At 38.9% G+C, this 12339-nt stretch overlaps 1 protein-coding gene across 4 annotated transcripts in view; it reads left to right on the forward strand.

Moving 5' to 3' along the window:
* Ecpas (Ecm29 proteasome adaptor and scaffold) overlaps positions 1–12339 on the forward strand; it is a 116484-nt gene that overhangs the window by 51542 nt on the left and 52603 nt on the right. For all 4 annotated transcript variants that reach the window (XM_021159335.3, XM_021159333.3, XM_021159332.3 and 1 more), the window contains 5 exons: positions 7241–7326; positions 7781–7859; positions 10084–10133; positions 11075–11141; positions 11227–11349. In XM_021159335.3, coding sequence (XP_021014994.1) covers positions 7241–7326; positions 7781–7859; positions 10084–10133; positions 11075–11141; positions 11227–11349 — 405 coding nt within the window. The remainder of the gene's footprint in view (positions 1–7240; positions 7327–7780; positions 7860–10083; positions 10134–11074; positions 11142–11226; positions 11350–12339) is intronic.

The following is a 12339-nucleotide window of genomic DNA, read 5'->3' on the forward strand; positions in this document are numbered from 1 at the left end:
GTAGTCTACTATTATACTTCCAAAAATATTAAGGCAAGACAAACTGTCTTGAGGATTTGTTTTTTAAAGGATACAAAGTTAAGAGGGTAGGGAAGCAGAGTGTTGGCTCAAGCTATCCTCCCTGCTCATTCTCTCAAGTATAATTTTGAAGTTTTTGTTGTTCACATTAAGGAGTCTGTCTGTATCCTGAATATTAGTACCTTAATTAGATTTATGACTTATATTTTCTCTTCCATGCTGTGAGCCTCCATTATTTACTTTAAAATTATTTATTAGTTCTTTGAGAGTTTCATACAATGTGTTTTGATCATATTCACTCCACCAACTCTCCCAGATTCTCTACTGCTTCTCTACTCCTTTCCTACCAGCTGATAATTGCTAATAGCTCCACAGGTAGGAGTAGAATTGTGTGTCCAACTCCCTACTCTCTGCTGGGATTTGGTCTCATTTTGGCTAGTACCGGGTTTGTGCATGCTGTCATAACCACAGTGAGTTCATATGTGTAGATTGCTGGGTTTATAGCTAGACACGATTAGTGATTACTTTCCCAGTAGCTTGCACAGCACTTTTTTTACAAAAGCTCTCTGGTTGGGATGAAGCTTGCAGGTCTGTTATAAGCTTGGTTTTTGCCATGCCATTGTTTCTCAGGTATGTGGTGTCTTCAGCAATACGTACGGTCTTACTGTCAATTTCTGAAGAGTTATTGAGAGCAATGGCAGTAGCCTGTAATGTTTGAGGGTCTATGGGACTTCTTTTACTAATCTACTGGAAACAGTGAGAGCCTTTCTTTCCAGTCAAGTCTATAATCAAGATTAGCCATTATACTATGTGGTGGTTTGAATGAGAATGACCCTGTCAGCTCATATATAATGAGTGCTTGATCCTTCATTGGTGGAACTGTTCTGGAAAGGATTAAGAAGTGTAATCTTGTTGGAGGAGATGTGTCACTCTGGGGGTGGGCTTTGAGATTTCTTTTTTTTTTTTAATTTTTTATTAGGTATTTTCCTCATTTACATTTCCAATGCTATCCAAAAAGTCCCCAATATACCCCCCATTCTCCTACCCACCCATTCCCACGTTTTGGCCCTGGCGTTCCCCTGTACTGGGGTATATAAAGTTTGCAAGACCAATGGGCCTCTCTTTCCAGTGATGGCTGACTAGGCCATCTTTTGATACATATGCAGCTAGAATCAAGAGCTCTGGGGTACTGGTTAGTTCATAATGTTGTTCCACCTATAGGGTTGCAGATCCCTTTAGCTCCTTGGGTACTTTCTCTAGTTCCTCCATTGGGGGCCCTGTGATCCATCCAATAGCTGAGTGTGAGCATCCACTTATGTGTTTGCTAGGCCCCGGCATAGTCTCACAAGAGACAGCTATATCTGGGTCCTTTCAGCAAAATCTTGCTAGTGTATGCAATGGTGTCAGCGTTTGGAAGCTGATTATGGGATGGATCCCTGGATATGGCAGTCTTTAGATGGTCCATCCTTTCGTCACAGCTCCAAACTTTATCTCTGTAACTCCTTCCATGGGTGTTTTGTTCCTAATTCTAAGAAGGGGCACAGTGTCCACACTTTGGTCTTCGTTCTTCTTGAGTTTCATGCGTTTAACAAGGTGTATCTTATATCTTGGGTATCCTAAGTTTTTGGGCTAATATCCACTTATCAGTGAGTACATATTGTGTGAGTTCCTTTGTGATTGTGTTACCTCACTCAGGATGATGCCCTCCAGGTCCATCCATTTGCCTAGGAATTTCATAAATTCATTCTTTTTAATAGCTGAGTAGTACTCCATTGTGTAAATGTACCACATTTTCTGTATCCATTCCTCTGTTGAAGGGCATCTGGGTTCTTTCCAGCTTCTGGCTATTATAAATAAGGCTGCTATGAACATAGTGGAGCATGTGTCCTTCTTACCGGTTGGAACATCTTCTGGATATATGCCCAGGAGAGGTATTGCTGGATCCTCTGGTAGTATTTATGTCCAATTTTCTGAGGAACCGCCAAACTGATTTCCATAGTGGTTGTACAAGCTTGCAATCCCACCAACAATGGAGGACTGTTCTGACTTTGAAAGTTCTTAAGCCCATACTGGGCCCAGTCAGTCAGTTGGTCAGTCAGTCTCTCCCTCCCCCTCCCTCTCCTTCTCCCCTCACCCCTTCCTCTTTCTCCTTCCTCTTTCTCCCTTTCTCTTCTCCCTCTCCCTCTCTCTTCTCCCTCTCCCTCCTCCTTCTTTCTCCCACTCTCTCCTTCCTTTTTTTTTCTCTCTCTCTAACTTGTGGATCATATGTAAGCTCTCAGCAACTGCTTCAGGGCCATGCCTATCTGCCTGCCTTCATGATCCCTGTCATGATGGTCATGGACTCAGCCTCTGAGTAAGCCCCCAATTAAATGTTTTATTTAATAGTTTGCCTTGTCATGGTGTCTTTTCACAGCAACAGAAAAGTGATGGAGACACACTGGGAAGTCTGCTCTTAGTGTGCTGTCATTGATCGTAGCAGACAACTGAGATTGGTTTATTCCATGTGCAGTCTTCTGTGCATTGTTCAGGAAGAAGCAGGAAAGTAGTTCACAGTGATGGACTTCTGCAGGGGCCAGGGTAGGACAAATTCCTCATCTACACCTATCAGCCTATCATTCAGGCACATTGGGGTTTTGCCAAACTCTGGGAAGAATAATGGTGAAAAGCCGCTCTTTTAGTTGTTGTTGTTGAAGTTGCTTTCATTTTTATTTTATTTTATTTTTTAAGATTTATTTATTATATCTAAGTATACTGTAGCTGTCTTCAGACACACCAGGAGAGGGTGTCAGATCTCTTATGGATGGTTGTGAGCCACCGTGTGGTTGCTGGGATTTGAACTCAGTACTTTCAGAAGGAAAGTCAGTGCTCTTAACCGCTGAGCCTTCTCTCCTGCCCCGTTGCTTTTACTTTTTACAGCCCAGTTGTTGCCCCCCTACTGGTCTGCCCTCCCACAAGTTCTTCATCCTATTCCTCTTCCCCACTGTCTTCAAGAGGATGTCCTGTTCCCACTAGCCCCTCAGGCCAGGCCTCTCCATTCCCTGGGGCCTCAAGTCTCTTGAGGGTTAGGCGAATCTTCTCCCACTGAGGCCAGACCAGGCAGTCCTCTGCTATATATGTGTCAGGGTCCTTAAACCTGCTTGTGTATGTTGCCTAGTTGGTGGCTCATTGAGAGATCTCAGGGGTCCAGGTTAGTTGAAACTTCTGGTCTTCCTATGGGGTCGCCCTTCTCCTCACCTTCTTCCAGCCTTTTCCTAACTTAACCACAGGGGTCCCTGACTTCACTCCAATGGTTGGATGTAAGTATCTGTCTGAATCAGTCAGCTGGAGGAAAACCACTCTTAATGCATCTGTGTCATGCCTGTGGCCACTAGTGCTGTCACAATGTCATTTCCCAAGCCTCACACCCTGTTAAGGTAGTGATACTTACAATACTAAAGGAAGAGCATTCTCCACATTGTTGTGGACTGTCTCTTGCTCAGGTGGACGGACTGGTGGTGCAAGACTGCTGCAGTCAGTCAGGAGTAGGTGATAAGGGCTGGATTAGAAGTCTGGTAGATAAGGACTTTATATGATTTTTTTAGCATTGGATTGTCCAGGAGCCTCCATCAGCTAACAAAGTCTAGGGCTGACTGCTTTGTTCTATACAGCAAATGAGGTATTATACCATATTATGCTGCCTGAGTTTTGGGCAGTATTCACAGCAGAATTCCATTGATGATGTACTTAAGCCAGATAGCTATAGGGAATTGCATAGTCTTAGGAAGCTGTGATGTATACTTGAGGCCAAATTTAGGATGGCAGTGATGTGAGGCAAAATTGGGTTTTCCTTAGACTCAGTCAGGTCTTTCTTTGCCTTATTTTGGGACAGGTATAATAGATCCAGAGTATACTCCAGATCAGGAGTAGCGGTTATGGAGCTTTTAATTTCTACCATTGTGGCCATGGAACTGACCTCCAAGATATCTTAAAGTAGCTTTGGGACTCTTGATGGAATTCTGCTTCCTGCTGTGCAGCTAGAGGTTGCAGGGGTGATAAAGATTTTTCAATTGTAGTTCCAGTAGCTCAATCTGAAGTTAATAATTTAATAGTGGCATTGGTCCTGGGGTTCTTGTAGTTGTGGGTCTGTTACTGGATTTTAAGGCCTGGACTTAATTCCTTTGACTTACCTGAAGCAAGCAAGCTTTCTAAACTCCATGTTTTTCTGGTTCTAGTTGAAAAATGAAGCTAATAAGTACTTCTCTCTTGCCTTTTTCATTGCACCTCCTCCTTTTCCTTGTTGTCTTCTTCATTTTTGTTTTCGAGTTACAATCAAACCAGGCACTGTGGGCACCCTGTTTCATTAGTTCTTCCGAGGACAGTTTTGTGTCTGTAAGGTGATTTGAAAGATCTTAACTCAATGGCCGCCATCTTCCTCTGCTTTCTTCAGAGATTACTTTTAGAATGTTAATGTAGTTTCTTTTTATTTCTGGCCGAATGTCTTTATTATGTAAAGATGAAAAATTTTATACATCTGCATAAATTGAAACAACCATGTATTTTTCTTTTTCTATTCTGTTGACATGGATTATTATAGCAATGATTCTGTCTGTGAGACTTCCTTATCTTCAAAAGCTATTTACAATGAAAAACTTATTAATCAGTAGGAAGGTATGTGAGCTATGCTGCATCTGTGGACATCACAAAGCACCTCAAATGGAGTCCTTTATGTGGGTTCCTGGGATTGAACTCAAGTTGCTAGGTTTGCATGGCAAATGCCTTTACCTGCTGTGCTGTCAACAGTCTTATTCAGTAATGGTGTATAATAACTGATGTGAAGTTGGCTTACTAACTAGTTGACTAAGGAGTGTTTATCTTTTCTATTAATGTTCATAAAAAGATATTGGTACATAGCTTTCTTATGATATCTTTTTTCCTACTTATTGATTATTTGGGAGTTTCACATAATGTGTCCTGGTCATCTTCACTTCCCAGTTTTCCCAAGTCCATCCTCCCATACCTTTGTGACCTTACCCCTCAAAGAAGAAAAAAAGAAAGACCAAGTCCAATTTTTGTTACTCATATACTCACTGAAGCATGATCAACCTCCCAGTGGTCAGCCCCTTAAAGAAAATAGTCCTTTTCCACTCCTACCCCGAAAGCCATCATCTGGGAAGAGCTATGCTTCAGAATCCCATCACTATTTAAGAGTCCTCTTCAATGATTTTTTCAATGACTTTTTTTTTTTTTTTGCGGGGATGAGTTGGAGGAGAGAAATCATAGAAACCTTCTATGTCTCTCATTCTCAACTGAGTCTGCAGTCATTGATCGATACCGCTGCCAAAGAAGCTCCTTGCTCTTTACAGTCAGCTGTGACACGAATCTTAGACTTCCAGGGTTGTCATCATGGGCCTTAGTGGCAACACAGACATGGGCATCAACATGATCTTTGGCTGCAGCATGGACGGACCATGGACGTCAGTATGACCTTCGATGGCAGCATGGGCCATAGATAGATATCAACATTCAGTAGCACAGGCCACACACATCAGCATGGTTTTAGGCGGCACACATGCCTCTTCTGATCCCCAACAGCAGGACCACAGACATCAGCATGGCCCCAGGTGGCAGCACAGTCCATAGGGATCCACGTGGACCTTGGGCATTGACATGGCTTGGGATGGCAGCAAGGACTATGGATAGCACAGATCATAGGTACCAGCATGGCCTCCAGAAGCAGCATGGACTCAGGGGTCTTTCAAGGAGTCCCAATTCAGAAAATGGACTATTCTCCATCTTGGACATCCTGTTGTTCAGAGCCTGGGCGATCATGCATGTTTGAGAGCAGAGCCTTGGAGAGCTCCAGACGGCTGCACACCACCCTGCCTACCTTACTCAGTAATGCCATGCTCTCCTGCCCACTGCAGCCTTCTCCCACACTGTCATCACTGTTGCATCTATCTCTAGTTCTTCCTCTCTCTCCCAGCACTCTGGGTTTTCTACCTCTCCTTTGCATATTTGTTTGTTGAAATAACATTGCAAACTGTAGTGTATCACACAGTGTATGTGTGTGTGTGTGTGTGTGTGTATATATATATATATATATATTTCTAAACAGTTTTATATGTAAATACTCAGTGCATTGGTCTGGTTTAAGATTTCTGGTTTCTAAAACACAATAAACACCAGACAGTCACAGGAACTCATTTTGGATATCCTGTTGTATCCCAGAGTCAGAGTGGTCTTACTGCTATGCTGTGCAGGGAATCTGGGGACAGGAAATTAAAGCCTTTATCACCTACAAGGATGAAATGGACACATAAACACCAAGCCGTAGACTGGAGAGGTACTGCAGTAGAAGCTGATGCCCACCAGATAGTGAGAGCACAAAGCAGAGTGTGTTCAGTGGAAGGAGAGGTGGGATCTGGAACACTAGATACCGTGGCACGCTCTAGTGAATAATAGCAGGACATGTGGAGGTATTTATCATGGGAGAGGGGAGCCTGTGCTGAGTATGGGTAGAAGCAGCAGCATGAGAGAGACCTAGCCATGAAAACTGTATTTAAGGAGCTTTTATTCACAGACAAGATGTGGGGGAAGGCATGGCAAGAGATGGGACCAGAAGGGAAAAACTCCTAACTATTCACCATTTACTGAGAACATAACAAGAGTACCAGCTTCTGTACTCTAAGCTTCACCCATTATTTTAGTCTTTGGAATATTGCTATGAGGGAGGTGTTAAAAATTTTGTTAAAAAGAACAAAAGAAAAAGAAGGGGCCAAAAACAGCTTGTCAGGTAAAGGAGTTTACTGTCACACTCAAGAAACCTGAATTTGATCCTTGGAACCCACATAATAGAATGAGAACAGACTCCAGTGACTTGTCTGTTGACCTCCAATTATGTGCTTTTCTGTCTATTAGCACAGGGGATTTTTATCTCTCAGTCATGGCTTCATTTTCTTTTGGTGGTAGTAAATGAAGGTATATTTTACAAGTGATCTTAGCTGAGTATGTATTCTGAAACTGAAAAACTTGATAAATTCCTAACTTATATTATCATTGTTGCATATATAAATAATATTTTAGCTTTTAAAAGTGGTCAGCTAGTATATTCAATATAGAAATTACATTAGTTTTGAGGAGCATGGTGTAGTGCAGAGGTTTGTTATTGAATCTTGACTGCTATTTGAAAATGCCAGATTGTTATTTGTTAATTGGTATCTTTGACTTTGTTCATTTTACATAGGTGGTATATGATGGACTTTTTGGTACAAATACAAACTCAAAGTTAAGAACACTGTCCCTGCAATTTGTACATCACATTTGTATAACGTAAGTTTTATTTTATTTTTAAAGCTAATTAACTATTCATTATTTAGAGTAATCAAGTTTCAGGTATTTTTCTATCCATCTTTCCTAAAAATAAACTTTTGTTTATGCAAGAGAGATTCCATTCTTTTAGATTTATTTTTTCTCATTTAAAAGGGTGTGTATATGGATGTGTCTGTGTGGGCGTATACACGTATGTGGTGGTTCCTGCAGAGTCCAGAACAAATTGTAGAGTCTCCTGGAGCTGGAGTGGCAGCCTGTGAAGAGTTTGTAAATTGCCCAGTGTAGGTGCTGAATAACACCTGGGTTCTATGGAAGCAAGCAGCACAAGCTTTTATTGTTGAGTCGTTTATCTAATCTCTAGAAAGAGTCACTTAAATATTGTTCAGCTTCATTTATTGCTAATATTTTAAATGATCTTCTGAAAGGATATCTTGATTTTTGTTTTTGTTTCAAGTTGCCCAGAAATCAAGATTAAACCACTAGGTCCTATGCTTTTGAATGGTCTCACTAAGCTAATAAATGAATATAAAGAGGTAAGTGACTTGTTTTAAATTTTACCATTTAATAAATTATTTAATGTAGTAAATCTTCCAGGCCCATCCATTGATAAATGTTTGGCATTGACCTTTGTTTCTTAACATTTTTATTTGAAGTGACAATTTTATATACTATTGCAATTTTTTTGCCTTTTAAAAAATAGTTGTTAAAACTGATAACATCTTTAAGGATGTCATTACTTTAAGCCATGTATGGCAGCGAATACATTTTATGATACATGTATGTCCTATGTGAAATTGAAATTAAAATAATTTTATGTTTTATTTCTATATGGAACTATTTAGAGTTGACTTATATAGTAGGAAATAGTGTTAATTCTTAAGGGGCTCAGATTTTACCAATTTACAATTTTATCAAAATACATACATTCAGTAAACTTTGATTCTATAAGTTAAGTGGTGGGATTTCTTTGCTATATTTTGTGGGTTTCCAATATCTGATTTTCTTTGCTATATTTTTTCACTATATCTTATATATCTTGAGAATATGCTAACTCGATAAAGTATTAAGTCTAGCTAACATTGATTTTCTCAGGCTTAGTTAAACATGAGTCCATCTTTGCAGTACAGGGAGATCAATATCTAAAGCTAGAGTTCAATTTGTGTCCTAGGTCTGTTCTTTGACGAGCTGCTCAAGTTATTTGGTCTCTTGTTTGTCAGAAAAAGGATAAATTACCTTATTGTATTATTCTGAAAATGAAATGACTTAGCAAAGTTGTTTAGCATAGGCAGGTAGTTAGGTTATTGTTATTAAACATTATTAATGTTATTAGCATTAGTTAGGTATTACAGATTAAAATTGTTGATTTGTTTACACAATTTGGGATTTAGCTTTTTTCTTTCATTGAATAATGCTTGCCTGTCTTTAATTTTTTTATTATTTTTGGTTTTTTGAGTCAGGGTTTCTCTGTGTAGCCCTGGCTGTCCTGGAACTCACTCTGTAGACCAGGCTGGCCTCAAACTCAGAAATCCGCCTGCCTCTGCCTTCCAAGTGCTGGGATTAAAGGTGTGCGCCACCACGCCGGGCTTGCCTGTTTTTTAAAGCATGGTAAATTTTTTGTGTTGTTTTTGAACCCTGACTGTCCTGGAACTTGCTTGTACACCTAGCTGGCCTTGAACTCAGAGATTTACCTGTCTCTGCCTCCCAAATGCTGGGATTAAAGGCGTGCACCACCCCTACTTGGCCACTTTTTTCCTTTAGGGTCTAATACATCTTAACGTTATTTTATGGCATAGATTATGAGATAATCATGTGCTTTAGAATGACTGGTAGAAATAAAAATGCTTTGGGATTTTTGGAGAGAAACTATATTGCAGAATAAGTTTTAGGGTGGGTTCAGTCCTGTGGCTTATGATAGGTATGTATGTAGGGCAACCCAAAATTATAAACTGACTTAAATCGTGTGTGTGTGTGTGTGTGTGTGTGTTTCCCTCCCTCCCTTCCCTCCCTCCCTTCCCTCTTCTTGTAACTCAATTGCACACGTTAGATGACAATCGTGTTAATATGTTGGACATGCCTGACCCATTCCAGATAAAACACAGAATCTAGTCTTACTTCCAAGTATCATTTACAAACCTTCCCAACAGATGTGTCAATAAGTGGGTGTTCAGATATTGGAAGCTGAATTCTAGGTTAAATGGACAAGATTGATCTTACAGGAGTTTTACTGTGTTCTGAGTAATGCTGATTATCAGTGTTTGTGACACTGTAAAGCTGTGTATCTTAGGTGGAGGCCACTAATTTCCATAATGACTCTGATCTCAGTAATTTGTTACAGTATAAGAAATGAAAAGCCATTTATTTTATTACAGGTGTTTAGAAAATTGTACTAATACTTATTACAGTTTTGATGGGGGAGGTTAAGATAATAGTTTGTCAGAGCAGGGATAAATTTCCCAATAAGTCAAGTGTATTGGTAATTAATTTGGTGTTGACAGGATACATGGTATTGAAAATAACATGAAACTAGTGCAAGATAAGAGAACCCTTTCATTTGTGACCAGTGTATTTGGAGTGAATTAAGGATTTTGTTTGTATTCTCTTTTGTTCTGGGTTTGGATGTTTTTGTTGTTTTGATGGCATTATTATGTAGGACACTGTGATTGAGAAGTAAAATAACAAATGTTGTTGTGGCAAAAGGGTTTGCTGTGTATTGCATTTTTGTGTGTGTGATTTTTGTTCCTTTTTAAAAATTTTAAGGACCCTAAACTACTGTCAATGGCATATTCAGCTGTTGGGAAACTCTCCAGGTGAGTAAAGTTTTTTCTTCCATTTTTGCTGTGAGAGACACCTGTTGGTAATTGAGAAAAATTTATCTGGTATTAATAGATGGAGAATAATTTGCTATGATTCCAACAAGAAATGTATTTTATGGCAATAAGCCAATGTCTTCTTTTTTTAGAAAGGATATAAATCATTTTAGTTTACATTTGAAAATACAGTTTTAAATTTAGTCTTGAAATTAGTTTTTAAACTTAATTGTGTCAAAATAGGTCACCATTATGGTTGCATAATGGATTACAATCTAGACATTCAATTAACCTTAAGTGTTCTTGTTGCTTTTTATCACTAAATCTTATAATGCTGTCTGACATGAACATGAATGATCCTGTTTTCAAAGATATATCTATTTCCCTCTGCTCAATATGATTTCTTCATTCCAATTCCTTCTGGTGTCATCTTTCTTCACTTCATACTGGAGGGGGAAAGAGATGAAATGTTTTCAGTGGCCCCATATGTTGCTTTGGCTCCACACACAGGCTGTGAGGGAAAGAAAGAAGCTTCAGGGTTCAGAGGAAAGTCACCCAAGATCAGTTTACAGCACAAGATTGTCACAAACTCTGTCCTTATCTCTATTAGCAAAAAGTAGCAAAACCGCTTACTATGACAGATTTTCATTTAATTTGTAATTTATTATCTCTTCACATTAAAATTAAGAATGTTAACTGAGCATTTGGAATATTATAGAAGGACTATCATGAAAACATGTTAATGAGGATTATATAATTGAAAAGTTAAATAATCACTTTACAAAATATTTGGCTCCTGGAGAAAGTTAGCTAATGATACTGACATTGTATTTAGAGTTGTGAAAGAGTGAGTTGAGGAATGTTTCTATATATAGTTTCTTTTTCTCTCCTTTTCATTCCATGGACATTTATGCTAATGATATTCTTACATTCTCTTACAGTCGAATGCCCCATTTATTCACTAAGGACATAGCTCTTGTGCAACAGCTCTTTGAAGCCCTCTGTAAGGTAGGGAAATAGTGTATACACTTCTTCATGGATACTTTCCTAAAAGTCAGCAGGGGGGAAAACACCATTTTTACTGTCTGTACAGGAAGAACCTGAGACTCGACTTGCTATTCAGGAAGCATTATCTATGATGGTTGGAGCTTATAGTACCTTAGAAGGAGCACAGAGAACTTTAATGGAGGCACTTGTAGCTTCATACTTGATAAAGGTAAGTCGTATATATATTTTACATTAACTTTTTTGTTGATAAATATAAATTATACATAAAGAGTATCATTTTCAGTAAATGTGTACAATTATATACTTTTCCAATCAGGATAAATGAAAAATCCCCTTTCTGGTTTTCTTTTAAATATGCAATATACTTTAGCATCTGTAGTTATTCTTTTATACACTAGGACACCAGAACTTAATTTTTTGTATCTAACTTACTTGGTACCTGTGGACCTACCTTTTCTGATCTTTCCCTGTCCTCTTCTTTATCTGTAAACTGGTCTATTTTCAGTTTCTTTGAGATCAACTTTCTTAGAAAGTTGTCTTAGACTCAATAGAAGTCTGAGAGAGAGACTTGATAGAAGTCTGAGTGAGATAGAGTGGCGTTTGTTTTTCTGTGCCGATTTAACCTGTTTTCTAGTCCCTTCATGTTGCTGCATATGACAGTACTACTTTTTAATTATTTTATAATTGTGAGGATTGAACCCAGGGTCTTGCTGAAATACAAATACAAATGCAAATACACTTACTCAAATGCAAATACACTTCTACTGAGCTTATTGCCATATTGTATAGTGTTTAGAAGGAAATTTGAATTGTTTTTTGTTTTGTTTTGTTTTGTTTTTTTGTTTTGAGACAGGGTTTCTCTGTGTAGCCCTGGCTGTCCTGGAACTCACTCTGTAGATCAAGCTGTCCTTGAACTCAGAAATCTGCCTGCCTTTGCTTCCCAAGTGCTGGGATTAAAGGCGTGCGCCACCATCACCCAGCTTGAAATTTTTTTTTCGGTAAAATTTTGATTATTAAGAGGTATATTTGCTGGTTTGCATTTATGACTTTGATCATTTAAATTCTTCATGATGGAACTGTGGTTTTGGGTTGAAGTATGCATAATGACTTATATTTAAGCCTCTATGTGGGAAAACTAACCTTAATGCTGTTTTCCAAGCTGAAAGTTTTTTTGTCATAACTGGTAGCTGAACACTGC

The sequence above is a fragment of the Mus caroli genome, unplaced genomic scaffold (genome assembly GCF_978045245.1).
Source record: "Mus caroli unplaced genomic scaffold, Mus_caroli_1 scaffold_6, whole genome shotgun sequence".
NCBI classification, from domain to species: Eukaryota; Metazoa; Chordata; class Mammalia; order Rodentia; family Muridae; genus Mus; species Mus caroli.